Consider the following 27,076-nt stretch of genomic DNA (forward strand, 5'->3'; position numbering starts at 1 on the left):
CCTGGAGGGAACTGGGTCTAATTCACCTGAGTCTTTGGAATCTAGCACTGGGCTGAGCCACAGAGAATAACCAAGCTGGGAGAGCACGCCCTGTGGGTTTCTAGCCCATGACTCTTGACAGACCTGGGTTAGATCTTTGGTCTGCCCTTGGGCAAGTGTTCCATCAGTTCTGTGCCTCAGTTTCTTCTTCAAAATGGGGATGATTGGTATCTTAAATGAGAAAATCCTATAACGCACTTAGCTTCAAAGAACTAATACTACCTTAAAAAGAATAAAAAGAATCAGTCTATTCATATAATGGAATATTATTCAGCCACAAAAGGAATGAAGTACTGCTGCATGCTACAACCTGGATAAACCTCAAAAACATCATACTAACGTGAAAGAAACCAGATGCAAAAGACCACGTGTATATTCTGTTTATATGAAATGTCCAGAAAATGCAAATCCACAGAGAAAGAAAGTGGTTTGCTAGGGGCTGGGGGGAGGGGAGAATGGGGAGTGACTGCTAATGCGTACAGGTTTCCTTTTGGAATGATGACGACGTTCTCTAACTACATGTTGGTGATAGTTGCACAACATTGTGAATGTACTGTCACTAACGGTAATTTTTATGTGTACTTACCACAACTTGAAAACTATACAAAAGAATGAGGGCTTCCCTGGTGGCGCAGTGGTTGAGAGTCTGCCTGCTAATGCAGGGCACACGGGTTCGAGCCCTGGTCTGGGAGGATCCCACATGCCGCGGAGCAACTAGGCCCGTGAGCCACAACTACTGAGCCTGCGCGTCTGGAGCCTGTGCCCCGCAACGGGAGGGGCCGCGATAGTGAAAGGCCCGCGCACCGCGATGAAGAGCGGTCCCCGCACCGCGATGAAGAGTGGCCCCCGCTTGCCGCAACTAGAGAAAGCCCTCGCACGAACCGAAGACCCAACACAGCCAAAAATAAATAAATAAATAAAGTAGCTATTAAAAAAAAAAAAAAAAAAAAAAAGAATGAAAGGGTTGGGCTTCCCTGGTGGTGCAGTGGTTGGGAGTCCACCTGCCAATGCAGGGGACACGGGTTCGAGCCCTGGCGGAGCAACTAAGCCCGTGCGCCACAACTACTGAGCCTGCTATCTAGAGCTCGCGTGCCACAACTACTGAAGCCGGTGCGCCTAGAGCCCGTGCTCCACAACAAGAGAAGCCACTGCAGTGAGAAGCCCGCGCACCGCAATGAAGAGTAGCCCCCGCCCACCGCAACCAGAGAAAGCCCGCACACAGCAATGAAGACCCAACGCAGCCAAAAATAAAAATAAAAAATAAATAAAATTAAAAAAAAATAAAGTAAAGAATGAAAGGGTTAGTGAAGCTACCCGTGAGCCATCCCCAACTCGGGTTTTCCCCTGTGACTGGGTCAACCATCAAGGGAGGTTCTGCCACCCGAGGGGGTCGGGGGCGGGCAACGAGCACCACTCTACTGGTCCGAGCTGGGGCGGTGTCCCGGCAGCGGCCCACTCGAGTTCGGCCTACTCGAGCTCGGATCGCGGCTGGGCACCTGCGGCGGCAGCACCGGCTGAGGGCCGGTCAGTTGGCGCCGCCAGTTCGCTAGAGCCTTAAAGGAGCTGCCGGAACCCAGCCCCAGCCACGGCCAGCGGGCCCTCCCAGGGCCCGCGCCACCTCCTGTCAGTCCTTTCCACCTTAACTACACCACTTCCAGCAGTCCCGCCCCGTCTCTTCTCTCCCTGAGCTTGGCCCCGCCTCTGCGGTTCCAGGCCACACCCTCTGGCTCCGCCCCGCCTCCTGCCGATCAAACCCACCCTGGCCCCGCCCATCGCCCGCCTCCCGTCTTCTCGCTAGCCTTGGCGCGGCCCGTTGTTATGACGACACGGTCGTAAATCCGCCATCTTCCTGCGGCGCGTTGCGACATGGAGGGCGCGATGGCAGTGCGGGTAACGGCCGCGCATACGGCAGAAGCCCGGACCGAAGCCGGGCAGGAAGCGGGCGAGGGCGGGGTCGCGGCGGCGGCGGCGGCGGCCTTGGCCCCCGGTGGCTTCCTCGGCCTCCCGGCGCCCTTTAGCGAGGAAGGTAACAGGGCCAGACGGGGCCGGGAGCGGCCAGGGTGGGGACGGCTCAGCTTGGCTGGTGGAGGCCCCGACGGCCTGAGCTGCTGGCGCGACAGACCCTCCCAGGCCTGGTTCACTGCAGACCTCACGGGTCCCCACGGGACCTCTCATAGCCTTCCACGAGCCCCCCGGTTTCCTCAGACCCTCAGGCCTAACCCTGGCGGGGCGCCCATCACCCCCGTGGGCCCCAGTGCCCACCCGCGGATACTCACCTGTGTCCAGGCCACCGGGGCTGTCAGTGTAGACCTCGGAGATCGCCTCCACTGCCTGCCCCGCCCTCAGGCCAGCGGCCCAGCCCCCCTCTGCCTCCCAGTCTCGACAGGGCCCTGCCCTCCTCCGCGCCCCCTCCCACTTCACCTGACGGGCCACTGGGGCCCTGGCCGGGGTGTGACTGGAGGCTCCGGGAGGGCGGGGCCTCGGGTCTTTCCAGCACCCGAGGGGAGGCAGCAGAGCCCAGTGCTGGAAAGCTGCAGCCAGCTCTGTCCCAGACCTGCCTCTTTCTAGCTGTTTGATCTTGGGCAGGTAACCACATACCTCTCTGAGCCTCCATTTCCCCTTACAGAATAGGGATGCTACTGTTGAGGATAATGTATCGAGCACTTACCATGCATCAGCCTTTTTCATTCTCAAGCCAGCCTTAGATGCCGTTATTATTATTACTATTATTATTCCCATTTTGTAGATGAGGAAAATTGAGGTTCAAATATGTGAAAGTGACCAGGTCACCCAGCTAGTAAGTACCAAGGACTTGTTGGATACCAGGATTGTGTGACTCCTCAACCCACTCCCTTAACTTCTGGGTTCTGCTGCCTCATAGGATGGTGGTGAGAATCAAAATAGAGCATGTATGTGAATCTCTGAGAACAGTTCTGGGGACACACAGGGGCACTGATAGCTTTTGGAGACAGAATTCTGGTCTCTACCCTCTGAGCTTGTCCCAGGAAGCTTTAGACTGGGCCGGGCAGGAGGGGGTTGGTGGTGATATCGGGGTGGTGGTCTTTGTCCCCATAGGATTTGTAATTCTCAGTACATCATTTCTTGCTCCTTATTCCAGCTTGGGTAGGTAGCTTGGCATGGGGGGCAGTGCTACCTGCAGAGGGGTCTCTTTGGAGGTTGCTGTGCCCTGCTGGGCTTGCCCAGGGCCTTATCTCACTCAGTGTTACAGGGGCTGGGTGTGTCCCCTTCTATGGTGGGGATTCCTTCAATGGCAACACGCTGGTGCTGAGTCAGACTTGGGGAGTGGGGTGGGAGGGTTAGGAGGGTACAGTCACCTCAGTGCTTGGCTTGTGACTGTGAACCATCTGGAGGGGACCGCCCTCTGTCAGGTGGCCTTCTGTGAGTCTCGGCTGTGGTTTGGCCCTTTGCTCATTAATCCAATAGACATCAACTGGGCTCCTTCTGTCCTCCAGGCCTGGGTTTGACCTTGATGTGGGACTGCACTGAGGTGGTGAGAACTGGCAGACTTTTATGAAAGCAGAAGGAGCATCTCCCCATCCCTTAGGGTAAACAGCAGGGTGTCTGGGGTAGACCCTCAAGTTCAGGTTCTGGCCCCAACACTCACCAGCTGGGTGGCCTTGAATCTCAAGTTGTTTTTCTAGAGAGGGAATAGTCACTTCTATTTCCTCAGGGTGCTGGCCGGATTTGCTGATGGCCCCAGTAAGTTGCCCAACACACAGTAGGGGACTCAGTGAGCCGGAAGTCTCTCCTGCAGGACCTGGGGCAGGCACTGGCTGGTCAGCCCAGATGGTGAGGGGCTCAGGTGCGGTGGCCCATGGCCCTGGGGTGTGGAACACCTCTGGGAAGTCCCACCCTGCACGTCTTCACCAGAGTAGGGAGGTGCCACCTGTTTGGAACCAGTGAAGCATGAAGTCAGAGTGAGAAAAGAGTGGTCATGGGTGAGGGTGCCCCACCTCTCCCATGTTTGCTGAGGACTGGCCTCTCAGCTAGAGCCTGTACACACACACTGAGTCGGCCCATTTTACAGATGAAGAAACAGACCCAGACCTGGTCACTGAGGTGCCCAAGGGCACATGCAAACCCCAACAGTCTTAAACTCTGGTCCTCCACTGTCCCCAAACCAGCTTGGCTGAATCCCTCTGCCTCCCAGCTGGTCCCTGGGCCTCTCTCCCCTCATCTCTGAAGTAGGGGCTTTGGATCCCTACAGCCTAAGTGTATGGTCAGGGTTATCCCCTGCTGGATGCTGCTCTTCCTAGGGTGGGCACTGCTGCAGACCTCCGGAGAAGGGGCCTGGCACCCTGGGCTCCCAAGAGTGTTCTCAGCCCCTTTGGGAGGGCTAGGGAAGGCGCCTCTGGTTCTGATGCCACCCTTGGGTGCATCTGCCTGGGGCTGGAATCCCTCCCAAGCCCCACTGACCGCAGGCTCGTTGCAGATGAAGATGACGTGCACCGATGTGGCCGCTGCCAGGCGGAGTTCACCGCCTTGGAGGACTTTGTTCAGCACAAGCTTCAGAAGGTCTGCCAGCGGGTGCCCCAGGAGGCCCTGCCTGCCACCACTGCTGCTGCGCTGCTGGGTCAGGAGGTAGCATCCCCCTACTGCCATTGCACACGTGCGTGCCCTCCACCCCGCCCCTCGGCGGACAGCAGGATGAGGAGGTGGAGGCATGTCAAGACGGACCTGTGCCACCGGGGTGGGCAGAGGGCAGGCATCCGGCTGTGGGTGGGGGACTCCTGGCGGTGCTCTGGGCTTTCCCGGATGGCCTGGGATGCGGGCCCTCTCAGCAGCCTCTGGCTGAAGCCTGCACAATTGGGGCCTGGGGTCCCTCCTTTCTTGAAGCCTGAGGGCCTGTCCTGGCTTAGGGATATCACGGTGGCTTTTGTCCTTTTGTCTCCTGTCCTGTACATGTGGTTCCTGGGGATCCCACAAACAAAGTGTGGCTCCGTGGATCCCACAACTCTGTCATAAAAATGGCCAACTTTGTTGCACTCGGTGTGTACTTGGGCTGTACACACACAGTCCTACTGAGGCCCACGGCACCCCTGTGGGGTGGGCGCTCTTGTCATCCTCATCCTATGGAAGTGGGAAAGGAGACTGCAAGAGAAGTCAGGTGCCTCTGGTCACCCCGGGAGTGGCCCAGAGGAGTGGGCCCAGAATTGTCTCACTCTGACTCTGTGCTCTTTTCCTGCCCCTCCCAGAGGTGTCCTCTCCTCCAGAAGGCCCCCGGCCCCACATCCCTGGGGGCCCTTTCCCCTGATCACCTGGCTGGGCTGTAGGTGGAGGTGCTCACCTTCATCTCTGCAGAGCCAGCTGAGCCTCAAGCTGGAGCTTCTAGTCACTTCATCCTGGAGTCCTCCCTGAGGGTGCTCAGGGCTCCGCATGGGGCCCTTGGTGGCTGGAGGCATTAGAGTGATGGGGCCGACCCCAGGGCCTGGGGTGGAGGGTTCAGGCTGGGAGTCAGGCTCAGAGCAGTGGTCCGTTGCGGGAGATGAGAGGCCCCACCCCAGCCATCCTGCATGGACATAAGCCCGAGCTCTGGAGCCCTGGAGACGAGTCTCCTCTGTCCCCTGTCGCCCAATGGCAGGTGGAGCCAGCAGCAGCAGGCTCAGAGGAGCCCATCACTGTGGCCCACATCGTGGTGGAGGCAGCCGCTCTCACGGCAGACATCAGCCACGCTCCTGACATTGTCGGTAAGCTGGTTTGGCCCCACCATGGCTGTTCACGTGTGGCTTTCTCAGCGCTGAGGCATTGCTGACCTGTTAGTCATCCGCGGTCAAGGCTGGAAGCTGGGGACCTCTGCTGCCTGTGCCCCTCTGCTGTCCCGAGAGCAAGGCCTGGCCGAGGAGGGGCTGAGACCTTGTGTGCACCTTCCCCAGGGCAGGGCCTGCAGCAAGAGCAAGCGTTGGCCACCAGGCCCTGCCCTGCCCTGCCCTGCCCAGAAAGCGGAAGCCCAGAACCTGGGCAGCCCTGGGGGACACCTGGGCCTCGGGGAGTCTTCACTTTGTGCATAAATCATGAGCTGGCTGCTCTCTCCTGCTGCTGCCCCAGACTGTCTCTGCCCTGGTCCTTCCGGAATCTTCCCTACTTTTTTGCCACCCCCCAACCCCAACCCTGGTTCCTACTTCCCACCCCACAGTTGGCTCTGGAGGGTCAGGCTGGGGTGTGTGTGGGGTGCACCTGCTGCTGCAGCTCCGCCCTGACCTGCTGCCTGACCTTGGCCTTCATCTCCCCAGTGCTCACTCCCTCCGGCGTGGGGGTGGCGATTCCTATCCTGATTCTTACATGGCCTTTAAGAGCATACAACGCCTAGTCAGGCTCTTTGATGGCTTTTTTAAAGTGCAGTAGGGCAGGGAGTGTTGGGGTGTTGAGAGGTCTGGATTGGGTCACATGCTCCTTAATAGGAGGCAGGTGAGCATGCAACTGGGACATTCAAAGGGCAGCCCGAGGGAGCCGGGGGCTGGGTGTGAGCGTGGCAGTGGAGGGAGGCTGGGCTGGGCTGGGCCTGATGCCACGGGAGGTTGGGAAGGGAATGGGCAGGGGCCTTGGCAGGGACGTGAGTAGGTGACTGGACAGGAAGCAGGTTTGGGCAACAGGTAGAACTTGGCCTTGGGAAGCCCTTGGGACCAGCTGGAGCAGGAAGAGGTGGGGAGGCGACCTGGGGGAGGGGAACCTCAGAGCAGGGTGTTCTGCCAAGGTCCCATCCCAGGGAAGCTACAGGACCTGTCCCTGTCTCCACACTGTCTTTCCCCCGACATTCCTGTGCACGAGGACGGTTGCCTGTTGCTCCTCTGGGATAAGAGGGCTGACATGTGGGAGGTGGGGCCATGCCCAGCCCTGGTGTGGCGTTTGGCTTCTTGGGTGGTGGTGTCATATGGGAAAACAGGTTCCCTGGGTTCAGGCAGCATCTCCAGGCTCTGGCCCCCTGGCTAGCCAGGCCCTGCCTGCCATCCAGCCTCCAGCTGGCCCAAGCCTGTGGCTGGGCAGCTCCTTGTGCTCCAGGGGCTCCTCTCTGGGCACCCCCGGCCTCTCTTGCACCCTTGGGAGTTTCCCCTTTGCAGGCCTCCTGGGTATCCCAAATGTCCCCTTGGTGTCAGCTGCTCAGCGATCTGGAGCCCAGGCCAGAGTCCTAAACCACCAGCTGCTGGCATTGCAGGGCTGCAGGTTCTCAGTCCTTGCTGGGCTGGGGGGTGCAGTTCCCAGGGACTGCACAGGGGGCTGGATACCCACTGCAGGCTCTCCTGCCTCTTCCCTGGAAACAAATTTACATTTTATCTCTGGACTCAGGGCAGCCACGTTCCCCCATTCTCTGACTCCTCTGTCTGCTGAGCCACACTCAAACTCAAGTCCTAGCCTGGCAGAAATCCCTGTTCTTTTGGAAATTCACTCCTGGAGGGGAGGAAAGATAAAGCTTCAAGCATGTCAGCCAGGGCAGGAGCGAGAGATGCCCTTAATTGTTTGAGTCACGGCATTTCCGTTCTGTTTTGGGAGAATGGTTTGTCAAAACACGATGCCAGCCTGATTGAGATGGTTTCTAAGAAGCGGCTTCACAGCCGATTCCCACGTGTCATTTTCATGAGCAGAAATTGTGAAGTGTGTTTACAGATTAGCTTTGCACAGTGTCAGATTTTTTCAAGCCCCATGAGAGCTGCAAAAGCACAGCCTTCCTTCCTCAGACTGTCCTAGGCGTGTCGAGCGCTCCCTCTCCCAGGCTGGGTCTCTTGCCTGCCTGCCTCGAAACCGATGCTGGTGGGTGATCCCCAGAGACATTTCCTCCTCACGTTAGCCGGAGCAGCGAGGGGGCCAGTGGTGGCGAGTTGGCCTGTCCACTGCCTCTGTGCCGGCACTCTGCCGCCCTTGGACACGGCGGGACCCCTGTGCACATCTAGTCGTGCGTGCCTCTTGGCTGAGGGAAGGGGGCGTCCGTGCTCATGGTGGGTTTCCCTGCTGAACACATTCTGGAGGCCTGGAGCTCCTCTGGGCAGCTCCGTGGAGTCAGAGCACAGTACCTCCCACCCATTCAGGCTGAGCAGGCGCCATGTGCTGGGGCTGGGGGTTGGTCAAGACAAATCCACTGTGCCACAGCAGTGTCCTCGGGCTGGGATCCGAGGAAGTGGCAGGGCCCATGGCATCCCAAGGCTCAGGCCCATCTGCCTCTCCTCAGGTGGTGGACACATCAAAGAGGTCATCGTGGCCTCTGAGGCGGAGCCGGGGGACAGCGGGATGGCAGAGGCCCGGGGCAGCCCCAACCGTCAGGGGCCTGGGCTCTCTGGGGAGGGTGAGCAGGCCCAGGTCAAGCTGCTGGTGAACAAGGACGGCCGCTATGTGTGCATGCTGTGCCACAAGACCTTCAAGACGGTGAGGCCCTGGGGCCGCGGGCACACTGGCTGTGGGAGCCAGGCCTTCCCGCTCCTGCCCAGGGAGGTGCCTGAGCCTCGCCGCCCCTCCCCCACAGGGCAGCATCCTTAAGGCCCACATGGTCACCCACAGTAGCCGAAAGGACCACGAGTGCAAACTGTGTGGGGCCTCCTTTCGGACCAAAGGCTCACTCATCCGGCACCATCGGCGGCACACAGGTGAGCCAGCCTCGGGCCTGGGGCCGGGAGCTGCACAGCACGCTGCCGCTGGCCCTGGGGGTACCCCGGCTCCTGGGCTTCGTGGCCCCTTCCTCCTGGTGGTACTGAGGCTGTGGCTCCAGGCCTGCTTCCCCTCAGCACCAAGCCAGCGTCCCGCCCGAGGCTGACACCATTCTCTCTGCAGATGAGCGCCCCTATAAGTGTGCCAAGTGTGGGAAAAGCTTCCGCGAGTCGGGTGCGCTGACCCGGCACCTCAAGTCTCTCACCCCGTGCACGGAAAAAATCCGCTTCAGCATGAGCAAAGATGTGGTTGTCGGCAAAGAGGACACTCCCACAGGTCAGAGTAGTCGGGGGCTCCCTGCCCTGGCCCTGGCTGCTCTCTGAGTGCCACCCTGGTTGGGTGTTTCTTCATGGACTCTCTTGGTTCTGCCTTAAAGGGCCTGGTGCGTCCACCGTGGGGACTGTTACATCATCGGCAATGACAGGCGGGCCCATGGAAACTTCGCCTGTGATTCACCTGGTGACAGATGCCAAGGGCACTGTCATCCACGAAGTCCATGTCCAGATGCAAGAGCTTCCCCTGGGCATGAAAGCCCTCACCCCAGAGGTGGGGACAGGTCAGGGGAGGCCTTTGTCTGCTCAGCACCAGGCTCTGTTCTGGGTACTGGCTCCACTGGGAACAGGACTGACATGGGCCTGCCTTCCTGGTGCTCAATCTGGTTGCCGGGTGGGGAGATGGGAGACCCAGGTCATGGCAGGGAGGGGCAACGGAGAGTGAGCTGGGGATGAGGTGGGGCAGGGGAAGGCAGGTGGAGCGGGCTGTGGGGCTCCCTGGGGCATTCCTGAGTGAAGACGCCAGGTATGCATGGGGGCCCCTGGGGCTGCCCTGTGCGGTGGTGGCGGGTGGGTGCTGCGTGCCGGGCTGCCTGGCCAGCCTCCCTTTGCCTCCCCTGCAGCCCCCCGGCCCCGAGGAGCTTCCCTGTTCCAGCGAGGGCAGCCGTGAGAACCTGCTGCACCAGGCCATGCAGAACTCCGGCATTGTCCTTGAGCGGGTCCCTGGGGAGGAGGGAGCCCTGGAGCCAGCCCCTCCCACTGTGTCCAGTCCCCAGCCCCTGGGAGATGGTCCCCCAGAACTGCCGCTGCTGGAGGTGGAACAGGTGGAGACAGTAGGTGCCTGCGCTGCCGGCGTGCCCCTTCTGGGGGGCTGGACCTTGGGTACAAAGTCACCATGCTATCCTGGCCGCCACCAGCTTCCTTGCTGTGCTCCCTGCGGTGGAAAGTTGCATCACTGTGTGCAGTGACTTTGTTCCCTTATCTGTTTATCATCTTCCTTGGGCCCATTATGGAGCCTCCCAGGGTGGGGGTGCCTCGGTCTGGCCTCCACGGCGCTGCTCGGGCTCAGCCTGCAATGGGTACTGGAGGTGTGCTGTGGTCCCCCAGCAGGTGGCCAGTGAGGCCTCAGCTGTGCCCAGGACCCACCCATGCCCTCAGTGCAGTGAGACCTTCCCAACGGCGGCCACCCTGGAGGCCCACAAAAGAGGCCACGCAGGTGGGTGGCAGGTTGGTGGGGGTACTGGGCAGTGGACGGCCGTGGGTAGCCGGGAGGGGCTCTCGGGTGTGCTGTGGACGGTCAGGGTTGCCTGTGGGCAGGTGGCTAGGGTGGGGCCCTCGGGTGGTGGTCCTGGCCTGACACGGACTGTGGCCCCAGGGCCGAGGCCATTCACATGCCCGCAGTGTGGCAAGGCCTTCCCCAAGGCCTACCTGCTCAAGAAGCACCAGGAGGTGCATGTGCACGAGCGCCGCTTCCGCTGTGGGGACTGCGGGAAGCTCTACAAGACCATCGCCCATGTCCGCGGCCACCGGCGTGTCCACTCAGATGAGAGGCCCTACCCCTGTCCCGAGTGTGGCAAGTGCTACAAGACCAAGGTGGGCCCCTGATCCCGCATCTGTGGGCTCCCCGCTCCCTGAGCCAGATCTGTCCCTTGTTCTGTGCCCCCAGACCTCCCTCCTCACCCCTCACCTGACAGCCTGCTCAGTCCCAGCCGGGGCCCTCAGAGGGGGCTGGGAGAGCCAAGGCCAGGCTGGCCCTGATGGTGGGTCTCCACAGAATGCCCAGCAGGTGCACTTCCGGACACACCTGGAGGAGAAGCCGCACGTGTGCCCATTCTGCAGCCGAGGCTTCCGGGAGAAGGGCTCGCTGGTGCGGCACGTGCGGCACCACACGGGCGAGAAGCCCTTCAAGTGCTACAAGTGCGGCCGCGGCTTTGCCGAGCATGGCACGCTCAACCGGCACCTGCGTACCAAAGGTAGGGCTGGGAGGCGGCAGGGAGGGGGTGGGGGGCCGCGGCCGGCCAGCACTGACTGAGCTCCCCGCCACAGGGGGCTGCCTGCTGGAGGTGGAGGAGTTGCTGGTGTCCGAGGAGAGCCCCGCAGCGGCCGCCGCCGTCCTCGCCGACGACCCACACACCGTGTTGGTCGAGTTCTCGTCCGTGGTAGCCGACACCCAGGAGTATATCATCGAGGTGAGTGTGGGGCCACCGGGGTTCGGATGGGGCCTGGGGCGGGCAAGGCTGACCTCTGACCCTCCGTCCAGGCCACTGCGGATGATGCAGAGACCAGTGAAGCCACGGAGATCATCGAGGGCACCCAGACGGAGGTGAGGGGCTGGGGGATGGGCGGGGTGGGGTGGCCTGGCACCCTCACCAGACTCATGGGCTGAGCCTTGAGCCACCCACAGGTGGACAGTCACATCATGAAGGTAGTGCAGCAGATCGTGCACCAGGCCAGCGCCGGGCACCAGATCATCGTGCAGAATGTGACCATGGACCAGGAGGCAGGGCTGGGCACAGAGGCAGCTGCTGCCGACACCATCACTATTGCCACCCCTGAGAGCCTGACGGAGCAGGTGGCCATGACGCTGGCCTCGGCCATCAGCGAGGGCACTGTGCTCACGGCCCGCTCGGGTACAAATGGTGCTGAGCAGGCCACCGTGACCATGGTATCATCGGAGGACATTGAGATCCTGGAGCATGCGGGAGAGCTGGTCATCGCCTCGCCAGAGGGCCAGCTTGAGGTGCAGACGGTCATCGTCTAACACGGGCGCCTGCAGGGTCCCAGGGGGCTGGGCTGGGGCAGGGGGCGAGGACCCCGAGCGCCCTGCCCCTGCCTGCCTGGCCGAGTACAGAGAAGATGGGCATAGAACTCAGGTGTTCAGAGGAGATGCGGAAGTGTAAATACACAGAGTTTTTGGTTGCTTTACAATAAAACATGAAAACCCGCCGCTTGTGATGTTGCGGCAGTGGCAGCCTCAGGGGCTGGTGCCACTGCCCTGGCAGGTTCCTCTGTGGCAGCCCCTACCTGCCCAGGGATCCCAACAGGGCTGGCGGCACCTTGGCAGTGTGTGGGTGTCATTGGTATGTGGACAGGCAGCCTCCTGCTGCTGCCTTGCCCAGCTGGAGCTGTGACCCCAGCTTCCTGAGGCCCGTCGAGGTGGGTGGGAGGGGGTGCTGCTTCCTAGCCTCCAACCCTGGGGCCTCCCTGGGGCCGGGGAATGAGGCTGGGAGACCCAGGAGTCTCGGCTTTTTACCTTGAGGTGACAACGTGTGGAGAAGCAGCAGGAGATGCTGGGCCACAAATGGGGCCAGTCTTTCCTGATTGTGTTGCCTTAGTTTCCCTGAGGGGATGCAGCTTGAGGGAGATTTTGGGTGACCTAGTTTCTTGGGGGCAGGGACAGGAGCAAGACCTGGACCGTGGGCATGTCTGGTCCTCTTTCCCAGTTCTGATTCAGCTCTTGGGCTGGCAGGGCCTTCTGAGTCCCTGTTCTGACAGGCTTGGGGGCACCAGAGCAGTCTCAAGGTGGATCCCCTGCCACCTTGCCCTGCGGGGGGGTGGTGGTCTCTGTGGGAATGGGAGCCAGGAGTTACTGTGTCCAATTCGTGGAGGGGGCGGGACCCAGTGCAGTCCCAGCCCCTCCCTGGACCAGGGCTTCAAATACGGAGCTGGGGCGCCAGAGCTGCTGCTAGACCAAGCCCTTGCAGTCTGTTCCGTGCCGCAGACACACCCCCAGCTGGGACCTCAGACTTCTACTGGGACCCAGATCCTAAGCCTCTGACACAGCCAATCCACATCCCTCAGGTGAGTCGGGGTGGGGGGCGTGCTGAGCCGGGGGCTGGATGTGAATGGAGTCTCAATGTTTGGGCCTCAGTTTCCCCACGGAGGAGAAAGGCCACGGCCGTAAGCCCAGCCCACCACCTTGGGGAGACCTGGAGAGCGGCAGGGGGAGGATATGCCTACCTGCCAGCCACCAATGGGTGGCAGAACCTGCCCGGTCCCCGCGTCCCAGCAGCCGGGACTGAGAAGGGTGGGCTGGTGTGTCCGATTCCATGTCCGCGCTCACGCGGCCGTGTCTCTCCCTCTAAGCCCGCCTGCTTTGCGCCATGGGCGGGCCCGTGGCCTTACTGGCCGCGCTCTGGGCGCTAGGGGCTGCTGGAGACGCAGCGCTGCGCATCGGAGCTTTCAACATCCGGAGCTTCGGCGACAGGAAAGTGTCGGACCCGGCCTGCAGCGGCATCATCGCGCAAGTGAGGCTGGGGACCCTCGGCGGGGTCGCAGCTGGGCTCCGCGGGCTAATTTGCTGCGCACACGTGACCCCGCACCTGCCGGCCCCTCCCCCAGATCCTGGCTGGCTATGACATCACGCTGGTGCAGGAGGTGCGGGACTCCGACCTGAGCGCCGTATCCACGCTCATGGAGCAGATCAACAGGTATGGCGGGGAGGGCCCAACGTGGGCCCAGGTCTCGGAGCGATGCCTTGACCCCGGGCTTGGCCGGTGTCTCCGCAGCATGTCCAGGCACGAGTACAGCTTCGTGAGCAGTGAGCCCCTGGGTCGGGACCAGTATAAGGAAACGTACCTGTTCATCTACAGGTGAGGGGCGGGGATGCGGGGGAGGGGTGCGCGGGGCAGGAGGGGGCCCGCTTAGGGCGCCCACCCACCCTCTACACCCAGGAAGGACGTGGCGTCGGTAGTGGACACGTACCAGTACCCGGACCCGGAGGACGCCTTCAGTCGTGAACCTTTCGTAGTCAAGTTCTCGGCACCGGGGTCAGGTGAGGCCCTGCCCGTCCCGCAGGCCCCGCCCGTCCCGCAGGCCCCGTCCCAGCCCCTGACATCTACCTCCTCCTGCAGCTGCCGAGGAGTTAGTGTTGATTCCGCTGCACGCGGCGCCGCACCAAGCCGTGGCCGAGATCGACGCGCTCTACGATGTATACCTGGACGTGATAGACAAGTGGGGCACCGACGTAAGCCCCTGTGTCCGCACGGCCCCGCCCTGCCCCGCCCCACGTCCCCGGGTCCCAGAGGCGCACCCTGGGGGTCGGCCACAGGCGTGAGGGTCTGCGCGCGCGGCCCCTCCCACAGGCTCAGACCCGGTTCCGCGGTGCCCCACAGGACATGCTGTTTCTGGGCGACTTTAACGCCGACTGCAGCTACGTGCAGTCTCAGGACTGGCCGGCCATCCGCCTGCGCAGCAGCGAGGTCTTCAAGTGGCTCATCCCGGACAGCGCCGACACCACGGTGGGCAACTCGGACTGTGCCTACGACCGCATTGTGGTCTGTGGTGCCCGCCTGCGCAGCAGCCTGAAGCCCCAGTCGGCCGCTGTACATGACTTCCAGGAGGAATTTGGCCTGTACCAGGCTCAGGCGAGTGCTGGGCCCAGTAGGAGCAAGGCCCAACCTCAGTACACCTGGCGCTCCCCTCCCTGCACTAGTGTTTCTAGAAAAGGCCCTTAGAGGTTCAGTTCTGGCTGAATGGAACAAATCTGGGATGGCAGTACAGGAAGCTCTTTACCTCCCCAGAGTGGGGTCCCGAGGCCACGTTCCCACCCAACCCACACAGCTGGGATGGATAGCCCAGGCCTCGCTGGGCTGTTCCCCCACCCCCAGATGCAGTGGTTTGTGGACACCCAGTGGGCCCCTTCCTGGGGGGGGTGTGGGGCAGTTTTCTGGGGTGGAGCCTGAGGGAGGACTGGCTGCTCAGCAGGGCCTCAGGGTTGGCCCCTTCTCTCTCCAGGCCCTGGCCATCAGTGACCATTTTCCTGTGGAGGTGACCCTCAAGTCCCACTGACAGCCCTGAAGCCTGGCCAGGGCAGGCTGCCTGCAGACTCTGGCCACAAGGAGCAAGCCCCACAGGGCTGCAGCGTAGGGTCAGCTGGGCCTGGACAAGTGATGGGACTACTCGGAGCCTGTTTCCCCATCGTGAAATGGGCTGCCACCACTACCTCATAAGGTTGAGAAGCACCTCGTAGAGCACTGGGCACACAGCTGAGCTCAATAAACAGCGAACACTCAGCCGGGACCACACACACGTGTTGGCTCCAACGCCTTCATGTCCTTTCTTAGGACTCAGCTCTTCTGGGGCACAAACCTTGGTCCTGCAGCCCAGCAGGTCCCCGGTCCCAGCCCACTTAGGGGACAGGGACAGCCTGGCCTGCCCATTCCACATGCTGCTGGGAACTGACCACCTCCAGACCAGGCTGGCTCCAGAAGGCAGCTCCTGTGCTCACTGGCTGAAGCTCCCTGCTCTTTCTTTGTGCAAACTAAATGCTTTCAAGCACCTGTACTGAGTGCAGCTGGGGCTAAGTGCTCACACACAGGTAGTGTGGATGTACAAGGCCAACCTCCCAGTCCTCAGTGTTCCTCCTATGGCCCCGGTTCCCAGGCCTGCAGGCCACTCACAGGCACTCGTGTATGAGGGTCCTTTCCTACCCAGCACTGCAGTTGGCAGGGGGGCGGTCAAGAAGGCTGGCCCCCTGCAACCAGCTGGCTGGCGGCGCTGGGACATGTGGAGAGCCTCCTCACTGGTGAGCAGGCAGGTTGGGTTAATAAAGTCCTGCCCACAGAACCTGAACAGCTCACAGTGGTACAGCCCCTTCAAAGGTGCCTTCCTGGTAGCTTCTTCCTCAGGAGCCCTGGGCTGGGCAAGGACTCAGCAGGGAGGACAGTGGCCTGCACCCTGAGTAAGCCCATCACCTGAGGATTGGGAACAAGCAGAACTGGGGTACACAGTGTAACTGACAGGGGCCCGATGAGGTTTCTGGTTTTCGAAGCATCTCACCTTTGGCAGGATTTAACTGGCCTGAATTGTATGGGAGGGAAAAACCTTTGTTTCAAGAATTTGAATAAGCTTTTCTTGCTAGATCTTTCTAAAGTAAGATTTAGGACACTTGTAATGTAAAATGCCTCCCTCCTCCCTCTCTAAGTCACCCAATTTCTCTGAAATTTATACAGGCTTTCCATCCAAACAAAAAAACATGGCGGCCCAAGGGCTTTTTCCCTTTTCCTTTTCTTGTGTGGCTTGCCAGGGCCCACAACTACCTGGCCTTATGCCTCCAGCAGTCAGCCATTCCACCAGCCAGGGATGGGAAACTCAAGGACTTTATTCTGCTCTGGGAGAGGAGACACTCAACGGTGACATCGCTGAGGTCCAGAAGGGTGCCACGTACCAGTTTATGATTCCCAAATCAAGACACTGCTTGCCAGCTGTGCCCACCTGCCCACCCGCCAGGCACAAAGGGTACTCGTGAGTGGTAACAGGCCTTGGGACTATGGCTACAAGGAACAGGCCTTTTAGGGGGATGAGCAAAACAAAGAGCTAAAAGTACTTTTAAATTGGAAAACGCCTTCTTTAAATCCCTTGGAACCACAGGGCCCCCAGAAGGGTGCATACAGCTAAAAACCCTGCATGGGCAGCCCAGCCCTTAGCCTTTCTTTTGTTTGAGCTTTTCTAAGTACATCTGCAGGGACTTCTGGATGGAGTCTCTGGAGATGAAACTGACAAAGTTCTGGATGTCCGTGTCGCGCTGCTTCACCAGGCGGTCTACCGTGGTCTTTCGCATCATGTTCTTGGTCAGCTGTCGAGCGTGATCTAAAGAAGATGGGTCCCACCTGTGAAAACCCATGCTCTGCTCCGGGACAGTGGTATTCCCAAGCTTTCCAAGAGAGTTCCAACTGAAACTCCGGTAGAAAACTTAGAAAATTCAAGTGAGCAAAGAGAAGAAAATGAAAGCCACCTGTTCCCTACTGTCCATCGATTTCCTTTAAAATCATACAGGACGATATTGTGAAAGTTGCCTTTTTAACCTGTTATTTTCCCTCAACTATATTGTCGGCAATATCTTCCATGTCACTGAATATTCTTTTACAACATAATTAATGGCTGCACGGTATTCAGGCATTTGTCTGTGTCAGGCATCGGCAAACCTGGCCCCCCAGAGATCAAGAGCCAAGAATGGTATTTACATTTTTATATGGAAAAAATTTTAAAAGGGTAATATTTTGTGATACGTGAAAATTACATGGAATTCAGAATTCGGTGGCCTGGTTTTATTGGAACACAGACACGCTTGTTAGTTCACGTGCTCTAAGGCCGCCCTCCTGCTCTGGCGCCGTAGTTATGGCAGAGACCATGTGACCAACAAAGCCGAAAATCTCCCTGGCTCTTTACAGACAGCCTGCTGATCCCTGGTTTCTACCATAGTTGATATAAGCAGCCTTATTTTTTTTTTTTTTTTTGGCCACACTGCATGTGGGATCTTAGTTCCCTGACCAGGGATAGAACCTGCACCTCCTGCAGTGGAAGCGGGCAGTCTTAACCACTGGACCACCAGAGAAGTCCCAAGCAGCCCTATTTCTATACACAGACACACAAGCTGTTTCCAGTTGTCTGTGTAGTGGGTTGAACAGTGGACCCCAAAAAAGTATGTGCAAGAGGCCTTATTAGGAAAAAGGTCTTTGCAGGTGTAACTGAGATCATCTTGGATTCAGGGTGGGCCCTAAATCCAGGGACAGGTGTCCTTAAAAGGAGAGGGAGCTCTGAGATATAGAGACACACTGTGGGAGAAGGTCATGTGAAGACACAGCAGGGATGGGAGTGACGCAGCCACAGCCAAGGACGCCTGGAGCCCCCAAAACTGAAAGAGGCAGGAAGGAGCCTCCCGCAGAGCCTCTGGCAGGAGCGACGGCCTGCCCACACCGATTTTAGACTTCTGGCCTCCAGACTGAGAGAGAATGCATTTCCCTTGTTTTAAGCACCCCCCCCCCCCCCCCCCCCCCCGGCAACTCCCCCTCTTGTGGTAATTTGTTACATCAGCCTCAGGACACTAGGTCAGTCTGCTATTGTGAATGGCTCATTTGTGAATTGCTTGAGAACTTCCTGTCTCACCAGAAGCTCCAGGCTGGGGAGGGGACGGGGCTCTACTTGCCCACCAGTACCCACAGCTGTTGCCCCACCCCCCCATGCCCCTCACCTGGAATGGCCATCCACCGGGCCATCACTGAGAGCGCTGTGCTCAGCACCTGGTCCTCAGGCACCACCTGGTCCACCAGGCCCACCTGGAGGGCCTCTGCTGGCCGGAAGAGCAACCCCAGCTGCAGGGCCTGCTCTGAGGCACGGTGCCCAATGGTGTTCACAAAGGTGTCTTTGAACCTGGAAGCAGACACCCACTCACGGTGGGCTCAGGGCTCCCGGGAGATGGGGGTGGGGGGGTGGGCTCAGCCCGGGGTCTGGTGGAGTGTGGGTGCAGCCCCCAGCCTTACCAGAAGGGGGCAACGATGCCCAGCAGGGTCTCGTTCAGCCCCATGAGGTACTTGGGGTTGTCAGCCAGGATTCGGTAGTCGCAGGTGAGGGAGATAAGGCAGCCTCCGGCCGGGCAGGCTCCCTGCAGGGGAAGCAGGACCACCGGGCTCTGGGTGCTGCCGTGGCTGGTTCCGGTCATCTTCCAGAGAGCCAGGGTCCCAAGAAAGGGCCTCAGGTGGCTGTGAGCTCTTGGGTGCCTCCAGGCCCCAGGATGCTGTACCAACACTGTCTGGGGGGTGTGCGCACAATGGGCTCCGGCTCACCCATCAGCCTGAGGCCGCGGGCACTGGCAGGGTGGCCAGCGCTCAGGCCCAGAACATCCCCTCTTTTCTCAGGCTCATGTCAGGGCAGCAAGCGGCCTCTCTTCTCCTCTCCTCCAGCAGGAGGTCCTCCGAGGCCCGACCTCACTCTGCCCTCATCTCACACATCCACTGCCCCAGAGGCCGTCAGCGGCCACCACACCCCATGGAGTCTTCCTGACTCTGGCCATCCCTCCTTTCCACCCAGCTCAGGCTCTCCTGGCACCTCTCTGGCCTTAGCCCCACCCCTGCCTTCCCCAGGTTAGGCCAAAGTGATATTCCCAAATGTAGATCTGATCCCCCACTTGCCCCCACCCTCATAACCCTCCTGCTGGGCCACGTCGACCATGGGCCCTGGTTCCTGCCCCCACACTCACCCCCATCTCAGTGAGCAAGTCCCCCCCAGCCCCACCCCTAGGTCCCCCCTTCACCTGGTCTGTAATGGCAAGCTGACCTGTGCACCTTTGAGGGTCTCCCGACTGCCCCCTTCCTCTCCGAGGGCTTCTTGAGGGCAGGGCCACGTCCACCCCCACCCTAAGGGCTGGCCCGCAGCGAGCCATGGAGGCCCCTCGGGAGTGGGGACACTCACGTTGATGGCAGCGATCAGCACCAGGTTGGATAGGTACAGCCGCAGCCACAGCTCCTGCACCGCCTTCCAGTACTCGGCATAGTGGGCTGGGTTCTTCCCGCACATCTCCGTCAGGTCCAGGCCTGCGGAGAAGACCCTGGGGCAGTCCTGGGGAGGTGTGGGGTGGGCAGGGGCCCCGTCAGAGTCTGCCCCACGGTGCCAACACAGCCCCAGGGCCCAGGGAGCCCACAGGTGCTCAAGGGACAGAGGAGCTGAGGTCATGCTTGGGCAGCACGATGCTGCCCCCAGGAGCCCAGAGCTGGGGGCTCCAGGGAGGCAGCCTGGACCTCCCTTGCACTCTGTTCCTTCTGCATCCTGGTATATTCTTCTCTTTCCAGCTTCAAACTGGAAGGAAAGGCAGCAGGGCCAGGTGCTCCTCCAAAGACATAAACACACCGGACTCTGTGCATACCTCTGTACTCATCCTGGGCAGAGGAACTCAGGGGCGGGGGAGGACTCCTGACAGTCGGAGCGGACACACGTTCTGATTTACCCCAAAAGCAAACTGCAGACTCCGGTGCAGGCTGGAAGGTGCAGCTGTCAGGACTTGGCCAGGGAAGGAGGGAGTGGTGAGCAGTCAAGAAGACAGACCTCAGGACTTCCCTGGTGGTCCAGTGGTTAAGAATCTGCCTTCCAGTGCAGGGGATGTGGGTTCGATCCCTGGTCGGGGAACTAAGATCCCACAGGCCACAGGCAACTAAGCCTGTGCACCGCAACGAAAGATCCCGCGTGCTGCAACTAAGACCCGATGCAGCCAAAAGTAAATAAAATAAAATGGTTTTTGTTTAAAAAAAAAAAAAAAGATGGACCAACTTATGTCACTGTTGCGGTCTGGTCATCATGCAGTTAGCTTTAAAAAAAAAAAAAGCAGACAGACCTCTGCCCTGGGCTGTCACATGTGAGACAGAAGCCTGGGGAAGGATCTGTAAGGCACATCTGTCCTGTGTGGACGCCCCAGGCCCCAACACAGCCGCTGAAGTGGAGGTGGGAAGCACAGACCAAGGCAGAAGGTGCTTCTGGGCATGGGCACCAGGTTCTGGGTGCTCTGTCAAGAATGCAGGCCAGGGGAGGGGCAGCTCCCCAGCCCTCACCCGAGAACACCGCACCTGGGGTTGCTGATCACTAACCAGCACTGGCCGCGGTCACCATGTGCTGCTGCAGCAACGACCGAACCCCCTCCCCTGCCTGCAGTGTCTGTGAGGAGGGGCAGCCACACTCGAAGTCCTCTACATCCTTCTATTAAGCGACAAAAGCAAGTTGCAGTGCAGGGCATAGACGCGGCCCCGTGTTTCTCATATACACACGTGCCTGTGTATGCACTGATACCAGCAGGCTGGCTTTTTGTTTACGTGGAACGTGTTCCACTCCTGTCACTAAAAAGGCCCCACAGGGATGGGAAGACTGGTGGTTGGTACACCATGTCCTGCTGTCTCACAGGTCCTGCTGTCTCACAGGCTGGAGCAGGGACCCATGAGCCAGCACCTGTGGGGGGTGGGGGGGTGGGACAGCAGGGGGATGGAGCTGCTCCCTCTCTGAGGATGTGGCAGGACTGACATTCAGCTTTTCAGCCTTCCTCCTTAATCTCTTCCCACCATGAGCTCCTGGCTCCCCCCTCCCCACTGCCTCCCCAATTCATTTTCTCAGCACAGAAGCTGGAGGGGCTGACAGCACTTGCCCACAGTCCTGGCGCTGGAGGGAAGCAAAGGCAAAGAACTCTATTCTGGATGCGAGAGAAACGAACACATTAATCCCAGCTGGGGATGGCCTCTGCCAGACAGATGAAAATGGATGTGGGTTGGCCTATTTCCGTGATTTCTGTGATTCAGCAACGTGTCTGTAGTGGGCCGAACTGTGTCCCCGAAAAAGACAAGGTCAAGTCCGCACCCCAGTACCTGAGAATGTGACCTTATTCAGAAATAGCGTCTTTGCAGATGAGATCAAGTTAAGATGAGGTCATACCGTAGTATGGGGGTCCTAAATCCTTTGACTGGTGTCCTTCTGAGGAGGATTTGGACACAGAGAAAGGGTAGACGGCCACGTGGAGACAAGTACAGGACCCCAGGGCCCCCCCGAAGCTGGCAGAAGCAAAGGATTCTCCCCCACGGCCTCTAGATGTGATCGGCCCTGTTGACACCTTGATTTTGAACCTGTGGCCTCCAGACCGTGAGGGAATACATTTCTGTTGTTCTGCTCCACTGCTCCCCGTTGGTGGTCCTTCGTTAAGGTGGCCCCAACTAACACAAGTCCATCCAAAACATTTGCTGAGGACCCACTTTGGGCCAGGCCTTGTGCTACGTACACAGGAGGCACTTGATACAGAACACGAGGTGCAGACACATTGCTGGGGGGAGGACACTGTCGCAGGGAGAACGCAGGCTCCGGAGGGACAAATGCTGGCTCCCTGTCCCCAGAGCACAGGGGCTGGGGGCCTGGACAAGCGACGGGTCTTCCCCTCTTTTGTTCTAAAGGTCCTATCTTTGGTGACATGCAATTCTCTCATTTTCACAGCATAATAAAGAAAACGTCAGGCTATGAAATGACACCTTAAATGGAGTATTTTCAGGAATTATCCAGGGTGAAAAATTCCTAGGCAATTTCAGCATCTCTAGGCAGGTCAGAAAGTTCCCTCAAATGATCTACACCCAGTATCAGTCCTACCCTTGGAGCAATAAGGTCATCTCACTCCCATGGGATGGGGCAAGGCTTGGCTCTGCAAACCCCAGCTTCACAGGACACACTGGGTGCATGCATCAGGCCAGCCCCTGAGGGTCCCCTGCTGGTCCGTGACTCCAGCACAGTGATGGGTCCCCTCGTCAGAGGCAGCCAGGCTCTCCAGAGCTGCAACTCCAGGCCACCCCAGGACAACCTGAGGGTTTAAGGAAGCAGGTGCGAGCCCACAGTGGACATTCCAAACCTTGGTCTAAAAGGTGCAGGAAGCAGGCTGTGACTGTCTCCTTCCTGCACCTTTAATGACGGCGGGGCCAAGGTGTTCCCATTGGTCTCTAGTATTGTGGCACTTAGCTTTGGGGGACGCTCATGCTGTCTGTGGCTCCTTCTAACTTGAAAGGTGACCCCAGTGCTCTTCCTGACCCAACGAAGTCCTGTCGTTACCAGCATTTGCTGGCTTGTAGGGGAAATGCTGCCATTCCCATTCCCCTCGAGAATTCAGAAGGGAAAAGCCTGCCCTCTGAGACCTCAACTCTAGGACCTGTCCAGACGGGAATGGAGGGCACAGCTTTTGGGATGGGCACCGTCACTGGGGCCGGCCTGGGTGGGTGCCCCAGGAAGCTGCTGCCAAGTTTGCACAGGGTCCACCCTTCGTGAGGTCGTGTGGCCTCAAGGGTATCCTGCAAAAACGTCACCTGCCCTCACCTACATCCTGGCCCAGGGTGTGGAGGGTCGAGACTTGCCCCAGGTCTGGCTCCACAACCGCATGACCTGGGAGGTGGCCTGGGAACTAGGGATCAGCCTCCTGCAGGAGAACCAGCTGCCCATGGCATGGCCCCCTCGAGCCCCCACACCCAGGACTACAACCCCTGGAAGCCCCTTGTGGTGGCACCCGCGCCTGGGCTGCCTGGGTTTTCTCTGCCATGTGAAGTGTGTAGGAGGGCTCCCGAGTCTGGACTTCGACCTGAGGACTTGGAGCCTTGGGGGAGCTAAGGAGCACCCACCGAAGTCAGGATGATGCCTCGGAAGGTCTTGTCATTCTCCAGCTTCTCCAGGCTGATAATGAACTCTGTCAGCAGCTCTAGGCTGAGGCTGTTCACTGGGGGGTTCTTGAACTTCATCACGGCGACCCCTAGTTTGAAAATGAAGAGGACAAAACTCATACCCAGCATGGGAAAGGTGCCCCCAACTACCCTGCACCCTCAACCAGGCCATGGGAAGCTACACAGATTTTGGGTTTTTTAAATTGAGATGAGATTCATATACCTTATAAGAAAGGGAACCCTGTACCCATCAGCAGTTACCATTCCTCCTGTTCCAGCCCCTGGCAATCAGTAATCTCCTTCCTGTTCCTATGGATTTGCCAATTGTGGACATTTCATATAAGTGGAATCATATGTGACCTTTTCTGTCTTTCTTCCTTCATTTACTGTTTTCAAGGTTCATTTATGTATTAGCATGTGTCAGTGCTTCATTCTTTCTTAAGATCAAATAACGCTCCATTATCTGTGTACAGCATGTTTTGCTTATCCATTCATCTGCTGATGGACACTTGTGTTAGTTCCACCTTTTGGCCATTGTAATACTGCTATGAACATTTATGTACAAATTTTTGTTGATCTTTATCTCCCAGATGTAAGTCCTACATCCTCAGGGGAGTAGGAAATGGCCTTAGTTTCTTGAGTAAGTGAGCAAACTCTAAGAACCAGATGTGCAAGGAGGAACTCCAGTGGGGGCCTCTGGTTCATGCTTGTTTAAGGATTGAGAGTAAGAATATCAGGGGTCAGATGTTCTTAAATGCTCCATCTATTCATTTATACTGCCAGCAGCAGGGAAAGCAGGAGTGGCAGGGCCTGCCCTTGTGGACAGTGCAGCTGCTGGCCTGGGCCAGCTGGGGCCATCTGTTCTCACTGCCTGGCCCAAGGGCAGACCCCAAGGGCTTCAAAATGCCACCATTCACTTAGGGTACATTTCCCTGGTCAAGGCCTTGGAAATCTCTGGATAGTTAACACAAACCATTCTCTAGGAATGAGAATTAAGTCCTGAAGGCAAAGAGACTCTTTTGAGACCTATGATTTATGAGGAAGACATAATTATTAACTGGCTACAGGTATGTACATGTATACATAAGAAGCAATCAAAACTTTCAAAAGTGAGCTCCCAAACTTGGTTTGGAGGTAAGTTTCTTTTCTCTTTTTTTAAAATTTATTTATTTATTTTATTTTTGGCTGCATTGGGTCTTTGTTGCTGCGTGCAGGCTCTTCTCTAGTTGTGGTGAGCGGGGGCTACTCTTTGTTGCAGTGTGTGGGCTTCTCATTGCGGTGGCTTCTCTTGTTGCGGAGCACGGGCTCTAGGTACATGGGCTTCAGTAGTTGTGGCACGTGGGCTCTAGAGCACAGGTTCAGTAGTTGTGGCACACAGGCTTAGTTGCTCCACGGCATGTGGGATCTTCCCAGACCAGGGATCGGACCCTTGTCCCCTGCATTGGCAGGCAGATGCTTAACCACTGCGTCACCAGGGAAATCTCAAATGAAAACATTTTAAAAAGCACTTTTATTCCATTAATTCCTCTAAGCCTCAAGATGCCTGAAGGTTACCCAGGTCTGGCAGGGAGGACAGAACCAAGCCTGGCTTTCTGACCTCAAACTCAACCTTCTACCACGATAAGCTGGTGAAGCTAGCGAGTTCTTCCATGGTGGGGTGGGAAAGCACTTTGGTAAAAAATTGTCTCACTGATAATTTTTTTCTTACTTGTTTACATAACAGAAAGTCTACCATTCAAACCATTTTTTTTTTTTAAAATTTATGTCATACATTTATAGCTACTTTATTTATTTTTGGCTGTGTTGGATCTTCGGTTCGTGCGAGGGCTTTCTCTAGTTGCGGCGAGCGGGGGCCACTCTTCATCGCGGTGCGCGGGCCTTTCACTATCGCGGCCCCTCCCGTTGCGGGGCACAGGCTCCAGACGCGCAGGCTCAGTAGTTGTGGCTCACGGGCCCAGCTGCTCCGTGGCATGTGGGATCTTCCCAGACCAGGGCTCGAACCCGTGTCCCCTGCATTAGCAGGCAGATTCTCAACCACTGCGCCACCAGGGAAGCCCCTCAAACCATTTTTAAGTGTACAATTCAGTGGTATTAAGTATATTCACAATCTTGTGCAACCACCACCACCTACTCCAATACTTTAAGAATGTGTTTTATGCAATTTTTGATATATATTCAAATCTGTCACAGAAACGATCCTTTCAGAAACTCAGGTTTTTGTTGGACTCGTAGTTGGGCCCCTCATCACCTGGCTCGGGCAGCCCCCAACCCAGAGAGGAGCTAAACTAGAGAACTGAACCAAGGAACACGGTGGGTGCCCTGACATCAGTCCAGGCACAGGCAGTGCTGCACAACCTGTGTGTGTCTGGGGTGCTCAGGGGGGCTGAGGCTGTAGCCCCATTTGGGGAGGAGCTTGGCTCCCTGCCAAGCCAGAGTGGAGTGGGGATGGGGGCATCTAAAGGCTGAGGCCAGGAGCTGGGAGGTCATGAGACAGCTTGTCCTAAAATCTGACACTGCACGTCCCCGATGCCAAGCCTGCTCAGGACCCAGCTCTGAAGTGCTCTCTGGTAGAGAAAGCACTGGTTTCTCTTTCAAAAGTGCTTTTTCTATCTTTTTAAAATCCCCGTTGGAGACTTTTAAGAGGTGTTCTGATGGAGTGGGTAGGAGTGATTTCACTTGTGGCTCCTGGCTTTAATTAAAAAAATATCTGCTGGGTTCTGTGCCACTTGGGAGTATTAAGAAAAATTAAAATATTTTATTCTGAAGTACTTCCAATTATTTTAGTTCCCAATTTAACAGCTAAGGAGCACAGGCCCCAAACTTTAAAAACTGAAATATTTTTATCTTCATAATGAACTGGGGGGCGAAAACACCTAGAATGATGACCCTTAAGCTTTGAACTCAACAGAAACTGCCTTTAAAATTGGGCTTTATCCCGTGGCCTTGAGAAATTCGAGCGTTCTCCCGAGTCTGGATTCCAGGTCTGGGCCTGGAGCTGGGGGAGATCAAACGCACTGCCCAATGAAGCCCGCTCTGCTGCCAGCGCCCCCCTCTTTCCCCACAGCCGGGCGGCCGGGCGCTCGGGAGACCGCGCTCCGGGCGCTTACCTGCGGCTGCGTCCGGCTCCACCAGCACCCGCTGGGTCCCGAAGCGCCGCGCGCTGTCCCCGCCGCCGGCCGCTGGCTCCGTCCGCCTGATGGTCGCGCCCTGGAGCAGGGCCCCTGCGGAGGGCAGCGCGAGGCCCGTTAGCCTGCCGCGCCCGCACGGCCCCGGCCCCTGCCCAACCCGGCCCCCGCCCCGGGTCACGCACACGGGCGCGGCAGGGCACGCGAGGAGACGCGCATTCCCACCGCCAGCGCCATCTTGACCGCGCTGGGTCGGGGTTGCGGCGCCGGGGTGTGGCCTTGCGCCCGCCCCGCCCCCAGGGCCCAGGCCTCTCCTCCGGGAGGCGGGGGCTGCGCCCGGCCCAGGCCGCGGTCGGAGGCCCGAGTGGGCGGAGCCTCGGCATTAGCTGAGCAGGACGCTGGGGCTGCGGGGTGAAGGGGCGCCGGTAGGGAGGCCCGGACAGGCCAGACGCCGCGCTCCCCACGACCCGCAGCTGCGCCACCACGCAAAGATCGAGCCGCCCAGGCCCGGAACCACAAGTAAGTCACGGAGTGTGCGAGTTCCGGAGAGGGTTGTGAGCTGAGCGGTAGTCAGGGACTGTGGGGATCCTGGCAGCTTGCGGCCTCGCAGAGCCCCCAGCAGAGCTGTGGGCACTGGAAAGGATGCTAGAGCGGGTGCTGATGGGGGCCAGTGTGAACTCCGCCTCCTGCCTGCGGGGGGGACCAGGAATCACAGCTGGTGGTTTAGCCGCAGGCATGGGGCAGCATAGCCTGGTGACTAAGAACTGACCCTTCACCTTCCCCAAGGGGGTGAGGCGCCCTCACACCACTGTGGGACTGCAGTGCTCCCCACAAGGAAGGGGAAGGAGACATCTCGTGTTTGTATTTGCTTGATCCTGCCTGAACACTGTTCTGACCATTCAGTTTGAACACTGGACACGGTAAGGGCCAAGGGCCAAGTACAGGGGGCAACTGAGACTTTTGTTTTTGTAACATCTTAAGTGTTTTCAATTGTTCCTTGTGGAACAAACCAGTTTTTGAGGTGGAAAGTAGTTTTTCCATGGCCACCTAA

General features: G+C 58.4%; 3 protein-coding genes across 11 annotated transcripts; 2 read left to right on the forward strand and 1 right to left on the reverse strand.

Annotated features, from left to right (window-relative positions):
* The first annotated feature begins 1,879 nt into the window (after positions 1-1,879).
* E4F1 (E4F transcription factor 1) lies at positions 1,880-12,822 on the forward strand. Of its 7 annotated transcripts, none has more exons than XM_059897907.1 (14): positions 1,880-2,065; positions 4,493-4,641; positions 5,642-5,747; positions 8,219-8,412; positions 8,510-8,630; positions 8,815-8,967; positions 9,068-9,291; positions 9,587-9,796; positions 10,071-10,179; positions 10,339-10,556; positions 10,738-10,936; positions 11,010-11,152; positions 11,224-11,286; positions 12,685-12,822. In XM_059897907.1, exons 1-14 carry the CDS (start codon positions 1,906-1,908, stop codon positions 12,739-12,741), a joined length of 2,106 nt encoding a protein of 701 aa, XP_059753890.1. In that variant the 5' UTR covers positions 1,880-1,905; the 3' UTR covers positions 12,742-12,822. The 7 variants fall into 7 exon arrangements, with proteins under 7 accessions (XP_059753890.1, XP_059753884.1, XP_059753885.1 ...); XM_059897901.1 differs by lacking the exon at positions 12,685-12,822 and adding an exon at positions 11,368-11,907; XM_059897902.1 differs by lacking the exon at positions 12,685-12,822 and adding an exon at positions 11,368-11,907 and having other exon boundaries at positions 10,074-10,179.
* On the forward strand, positions 12,686-16,744 carry DNASE1L2 (deoxyribonuclease 1 like 2). 3 transcript variants are annotated; one of them, XM_059897912.1, is made up of 8 exons: positions 12,686-12,764; positions 13,050-13,210; positions 13,305-13,393; positions 13,472-13,555; positions 13,637-13,737; positions 13,817-13,929; positions 14,078-14,329; positions 14,700-16,744. In XM_059897912.1, the coding sequence occupies exons 2-8, from the start codon at positions 13,067-13,069 to the stop codon at positions 14,751-14,753; spliced, it is 837 nt and encodes a 278-aa protein (XP_059753895.1). In that variant the 5' UTR covers positions 12,686-12,764; positions 13,050-13,066; the 3' UTR covers positions 14,754-16,744. The 3 variants fall into 3 exon arrangements, with proteins under 3 accessions (XP_059753895.1, XP_059753893.1, XP_059753894.1); XM_059897910.1 differs by lacking the exon at positions 14,700-16,744 and having other exon boundaries at positions 13,305-13,555; positions 14,078-14,644; XM_059897911.1 differs by lacking the exons at positions 12,686-12,764; positions 14,700-16,744 and having other exon boundaries at positions 12,977-13,210; positions 13,305-13,555; positions 14,078-14,644.
* ECI1 (enoyl-CoA delta isomerase 1) lies at positions 16,046-26,309 on the reverse strand. The gene is made up of 7 exons (XM_059897913.1): positions 26,211-26,309; positions 26,008-26,121; positions 22,862-22,989; positions 19,152-19,298; positions 18,224-18,345; positions 17,935-18,113; positions 16,046-16,553 (listed from the first exon to the last, which is right to left on the reverse strand). The coding sequence occupies exons 1-7, from the start codon at positions 26,260-26,262 to the stop codon at positions 16,387-16,389; spliced, it is 909 nt and encodes a 302-aa protein (XP_059753896.1). The 5' UTR covers positions 26,263-26,309; the 3' UTR covers positions 16,046-16,386.
* Between the last annotated feature and the right edge of the window lie 767 nt (positions 26,310-27,076).

The sequence above is a fragment of the Balaenoptera ricei genome, chromosome 15 (genome assembly GCF_028023285.1).
Source record: "Balaenoptera ricei isolate mBalRic1 chromosome 15, mBalRic1.hap2, whole genome shotgun sequence".
Lineage (NCBI taxonomy): Eukaryota > Metazoa > Chordata > Mammalia > Artiodactyla > Balaenopteridae > Balaenoptera > Balaenoptera ricei.